The following is a 6,000-nucleotide window of genomic DNA, read 5'->3' as shown; positions in this document are numbered from 1 at the left end:
GGGCACAGGAGTGCCTGCTTGATGAAAAACACTGGCCAAACAGCAGACAAAAGACAGTATAAAGAAAACATTGGCAAGTGTATGGGGCTGGGAATGAACTGGGACCAGGAAAATCAAATACAGTTCAGGACACTGAACAGGGTAACCAAGGAGCTTTGGGATGCCACTACTCTGGGCTTGCCTTCCCCTGTAACATGCAAATGTGGATGAACAGCTGCCTTCTAGGGCACGGAGACATAGGGCCTATGAATAAAAACCTACCTGAATTTTAACAAGCTTTTTTTCTTTTTTTCCTTTTTTTTTTAATTGATTTTTTTTCTTTGTAGTAACAACCTCTGCAACAAATAACTGTGAAACAAGATAAAGCAAAGAGAAATGCATTAAAGGAAGAACTGGAGGTTTTCCATTATACTGCAATCAAACTGTGAGTTATTAATGTCAAGTAACTTTTGACCCAAGGTGTTTACTGTACCTCAGAATATCTAAAATATCAACCCTGGAAACAACTGAAAAAGAGAAAGGAAAAATACCCACCTCCTATCTGTCATATTTAATTTGGAGTGGATATTTCTTCAACTCTGCTTCAAGTAGCACTTAACACACTCTTAGCACCCTCATTCACTAATCTCATTTTGGTTCCACAGACTTTATTAATAGACAAATTTATAATAAAAACTGGTAAGCATCACAACATCTTTACATTTATCGTGTCTGTACACAAGGAAACTGGAGCAAACCCAGCCATTGTTGGAACTCAGCTCTCCGGATGCTGTTTAATAATCAGAAACTGAACGAGCTCACAGGGTTTGGCCTCCAAAACAGTGTTAAGTGTGTGCTCCGTGATATGCCAGGCTGGTTTCTGGTATGAGCCAGCCAGATGACAGACAATCATTCTCACAAGCCATGTCTGATGACCAACCAGCTTTTCCCTGCTAAGTCCCCATCCTGTGCTACTCTCATGGCTTGCAGCACCGAGCTGCTCCATTTTGCAGGTCACTTTGCCTTTCAGTGACACCTACATGTCCTGTGGACTGCAATATTCCCTGGCACACGCACAGCCTTGCTATGGAGGACGTACTTCCTTACATACTCTTGTTATCTTCCCCTCACCCCACTTTCTTGTGGGTGCAAGTTTTCCATACATTTGGGTGACCACCATGTGCAGCATACCTCCCAAATTTGTTTGGTAAAAACTGTATGACATGGTCCATACAACACGGCTAGAGAAGGAAGGGTAAAAACATCCATCCCCTCAGACTGAGGATATTCAGGCTTACCCTTTCAGTTTCGCTCCATGACAGCATCTGGCCTGGCTGTGTGAAGAGCCACTTGGGGGGCTACCACACTACTTCTGCAGGCTAGCCAGCAGGCACAGACCCACAGCCGACCGGTTACAGGACTCATTTTAGGCCACTGCCACTGGCCCACCCTTTTTTCTACCAAAGATCCTTGACGTGGATGAAGAGAAGGACGGGAAACCCTTCAAGAGGGAGCCTGGTCCCGCAGCCCATGGGATCAGCGGGTTCTGCCAGCGGCTGGGACGCTCTTTAAGCGGGTCGGTGGGACGCTCTTGGGCTGCGCCGGCTCAGCCCCAGCGCAGCAGTGACCGGCGCACCGCGGGCGCTGACCTCCCCCCCACCCATAACGGAGCCCCCGAGGGCGCCGGGGCTCCGGGGCGACTCCGTGTGAAACGTCTCCCGGGTAACCCTTCCCGCGTCTGGCTGCCGGCAGCACCTCCCGCCGCTCCGCAGCCTCCGCCGCATGCACCCGCGGGCGGCCCCCCCGCCCCCTCCAGACCCCGCCCGCCGCGCACCTGCCGCGGGCCGCCCCCTTTCGCCCCCGCCCCATCTCCAACACGGGAGGCGGGAGGGGGCGGCGGCCGCCCGTGCCCGGCGTGTGCCAGGAGCCCGCCGGTGCCGCAGGAGGAGCAGGAAGCGCCCGGGCAAATCCAGCCTCGCTATCACATGACTCAGCAGCCGCCGCCGGGCTGAGTTCACCCAGCGCCGCGCCGGGAGGGGGAAACCTGCTGCCCCCGGTGCTGCCGCCACCGCCGCTGCTGGTGCTGCCGCTGCGATGATTCCGCGGCCCCGCGGCCGCCCCTGAGCCCGCTGTTCCCCCCATCCCGGCTCGGCGCGGCCCGGCGCCCCCATTGCGGAAGCGCGGCGGGGGCTGCCGGAGCCGCAGCAGCAGCAGCCGCAGCAGCAGCAGCAGCGCTGCCCGGCGACGCGCCCCGCTCCCCGCCCTGCGCGGCGGCCCCGGCGCTGCCGCCGCCGGCGGGGGTACTATGCTCACACGGGTGAAGTCCGCCGTGGCCAATTTCATGGGCGGCATCATGGCTGGCAGCGCGGGCGCCGACCACGGCAGCGGCGCGGACTTGCCTCTCCGCTTCCCCTACGGAAGACCCGAGTTCCTCGGACTGTCCCCGGACGAGGTGGAGTGCTCCGCCGACCACATCGCCCGCCCCATCCTCATCCTCAGCAAGGAGACCCGGCGCCTGCCCTGGACGACGGGCTATGCCGAGTGAGTACGGTACTCTGGCTGTGGCGGGCAGGTGGAGCGCGGACGGGCCCGCCCGCTTCTCCGGACCGACCCCGCTCCTGGGCGGCGGTACCGGCTGGACCCCCCGCGGCGGGTGCCAGCGTTGCCGAAGGCACCGAGGACGCCGTCCCGGGCCTGCGCGGCGCCACGGGCAGCGGGAGGTGAGGGGCGGGGGGGTTGGGGGTTGCGAAGCGGGGGGCGGCATCTGTGGCGCCGTGTGCCCGGTCCGGCCGTATCTTTGCACCTGGGTGGTGGGTGTCCGGGGATGCAAGCTGTCACCTGCTCTTGGAAGTCCCTACGAAAGGGGCCGGTGCCCATAGGGTGAAGGATTGTAGACCGGTAGCACCGGGGCTCCTCTGCCCGCAGTGACTGCTCCGGGGACGCTGGAGCCGAGGATGGGGTCCCCGCCGGTGAACAACTGTCTCCATTCTTGAGTCGGGAATGAAAAGGCCTTTTGATAGCAATCCCGGTTTGGTTTGTGTGTGTGCGTAGCTGCTTCTCACTGCTCAGGGGTGCTGAAACGTGTGGAGTTTGGGGCACCTTGCTGTGGACCTGGCAATGTGCTGGTGATGGTGGGCTAATTATTTTCCAAGTGCTTTCCAATTTGGGGGGATGCTTGAGGAACATGAACTCCAAAGTGGAAATAAAATCAGAAAAATCCAGCGGCCAGCCCCAGAACTGGGCTTTGGCAGCAGTTTGTGGCCCTGACGCGCTCGTGTCATGGTATTTACTTTAGAGGGTGTATGGCTGGGGACGTGTTGTAGCCTTGAGCACAATCAAACGAAATGTTTGCGCGCAGTGCCTTAAATACCAGCCAGGCAAAGGGCAGTGTTCACTTGGATGCAGATCCTCGTCCCGCTGGCAGTGGGAGCAGCTGCGGAGGCAAGGCATGTCCTTGCACTTAATTCCTGTATCAATATACAGGTTGTTTTCTTTGATGATACTGGTAGCAGGACTCATTATTTAGTTTCTCTCTAAAGCTGCATCTTAATCTTGAACGTATCTGGTCATCCATTTTGTTACCAACTCACAGACTACCGAAGTTACACCAAACTAGCTCTTCCAAGTTACAAGCTGTTTTGCCATAGGTAAAATGCAACCACTGCATCAGGTACATGCATCCACTTGCTGCCCACAAGCTTTGCCTGAGAGTCTAGAGGAAGTAAAATGTGGGTGCTGGAAAGTGTAAGACCAGGTCAGCCCTGTAGATGAAAACTTCTGTGATGCAGTGGTGGGAGATAAAGTAAATGGCTCTGGTGATCATGAGAGGAGAACATGCCAGGATTCTTACTCTCCTGAGCTTTCAGCAGTTTGGTTAATTGGGAGACGTAAAAAAACCTCACCAGCTTTCTCAATTCCTGTTGTTTGGTATGTGAAAAAAGGGTTGGCCTTTTGCTTTATATATATATATATATTTTTTTTTTTTTTTGTTCCTTTGTCTTACCCCACTCCAGTGCAATTACTACTTTTAGTGCTTGTGGAGCAGAGCTCAAGTGAAAGGTACTTCTTCTTGAGCGAGACAACTAGTGAATACATTATCAGATTTTTCCCAGAAACATCTGTATGATCTAAAATCAGGTTTGGCTGTAATTGGAAAATGTCAAAATGCTCACCGTGAGAAGTAAAGCAGTGCAGCCAAAATTGCATTGTCGTCCAAAGGTAAAGCATTGCAACAACTATTAGTAAATAACAAGAAAAGAAGAAAACAAGGAAAAACTTGGGTTTTACCAAGTAATGACTCTCTTCTTTTTCTGACTCCTACTGAGCTATCACCAGCCTTTCTGAAAAGAGCTGTAACACTTACTTGGATGTATACGTTCAAAATATCTTTTTGCCTTTTGAGATGCATTTGACTTATATAGACAATGTGGAAAAATATCACGAAGGTCAAATTACTGTTAAACATATTCTGAAGTTTTTGTTTGCCTGGGGGAAGTGAGGGATGAGGTACTTTTATGCCAACATTTAGCACTATGTTAGTGTCTGTATTAAGGAAACTATCGGGGCATTGCTTGTTACAGTACAAGTGAGTACTTGCAAGAATGTTAGGAGGAAGTCTAGTATCCTCACAAAAAGCTTGAGACTTAATACAAAGGTCAGCCATTTATCTCACTTTTTACTAGTTTGCTTTGATTTGAAGGAATCAGAAAGGCCAAGTTGTACCCACAGTGCTGCAAGGTCTGGCTTCCCTGAGCTATTTGCTTTCCTGCATTTCCACGTTGTAGCAGATCAGGAAATGGGATTCCAGTGTTCTGTTGGCAAGGATGCCATTAGGCACTGAGATGTTTACTTCTTGAAGTTAAGGAGAGATTTGTTGTAGACAGAGAAGGTGAAGATTTGGCAGAGGTCTAAGGAGAGTGTGTGCCACCTTTCTCATGTCTGCCCTGAATTCAAAGATTGTTTGCACAGCAGAGTTTAGAGTCCATGGATTTATGCTCCACTCTCAGCACCAGCATCTGTCTCACTGCCCTTAGGTGGAAAGTTTGGCTCTGAGAACCTATCACCCGAAGGCTTTGGCTAAGGCAAGCACTTGCGATGTTCATGTTGTAAAACATGTTTGTTAACATGATACTGGAGCTCCTTGAAGTCATTATTTTGGTGTTTCATCCAGGCTGGAGAAGGCATTTCAGGATTAGACCTGATTCCCATGCAGTCTGCAAAACATTTAGTTTTTTTCAAGGGCGACTTCTTGTGCCTTTGATTCCTGAGGTTAGGGATTCTTTACTCAGGTACTGATAAGCCTGTGCTGTTAATTATTTCTTCTCCTTAGCATCTGGTATATGCCTGCTCATCTGACTTGTTCTCCTGGAACAAGCAATTATTCTTGTCCCCTTTTGCTTTATTCTCTCATACTGAACTTTTTTTGTAATGGGTATTATTGCAATATTTCTCATCCTTGTGGTATGTTTTAACTCATTTTTAAAATTGCCTATTTATATCTATGTTATTATAGAGTGAAATGTAAATTAACCCTAATTTTTTTTATTATTAGCTTCCCCTCTTTTCATAAGTGTGATCATTATGCAAAACATGTAGGCAGGCACATGAAATCTTCAAAAACATATTTGATGCTGAGATAAAACATCCTCGCTTGCTGAAATTTCAATGGGAATCCTATAGGGACTTGGCTTTCCATAGTCAGCGAGCAGCCTGAAAAAACTGTCTCCTGTAACAAGTGTCCTGTGTTCTCTTCCTTGCATGAGACACCTGGGACCTGGTGCTACAGGGTGACAAAATGCCAGTGGATGTTTCAAAGAGATACTCTTATCCCACAGACACTTCTCTAATGGTCCTCAAACTCTGTAGAAGCAAAATGAAAATTATATCCCACATCCAGCTTTCTAACTGTCTCTAAAGGTATAATTTTATTCTGAAATAAACTCTGCTTTTCAATCCAGGGCATCCTTAACCACAGTTCTGCTGCATGTGGCTTGCTGATGGGCACCAGGAATGACCCAGGGA

General features: G+C 50.3%; 1 protein-coding gene across 1 annotated transcript in view; it reads left to right on the top strand.

Moving 5' to 3' along the window:
• The first annotated feature begins 2,118 nt into the window (after window positions 1-2,118).
• PPM1H (protein phosphatase, Mg2+/Mn2+ dependent 1H) overlaps window positions 2,119-6,000 on the top strand; it is a 130,341-nt gene continuing 126,459 nt past the window's right edge. Inside the window, exon 1 of the mRNA XM_030449655.1 lies at window positions 2,119-2,520. Coding sequence (XP_030305515.1) covers window positions 2,285-2,520 — 236 coding nt within the window. The 5' untranslated portion in view covers window positions 2,119-2,284. The remainder of the gene's footprint in view (window positions 2,521-6,000) is intronic.

The sequence above is a fragment of the Calypte anna genome, chromosome 1, assembly GCF_003957555.1.
Source record: "Calypte anna isolate BGI_N300 chromosome 1, bCalAnn1_v1.p, whole genome shotgun sequence".
NCBI lineage: Eukaryota > Metazoa > Chordata > Aves > Apodiformes > Trochilidae > Calypte > Calypte anna.
The sequence above is the reverse complement of the archived record's forward strand: the minus strand, read 5'-3'. Positions and strand labels throughout refer to the sequence as shown.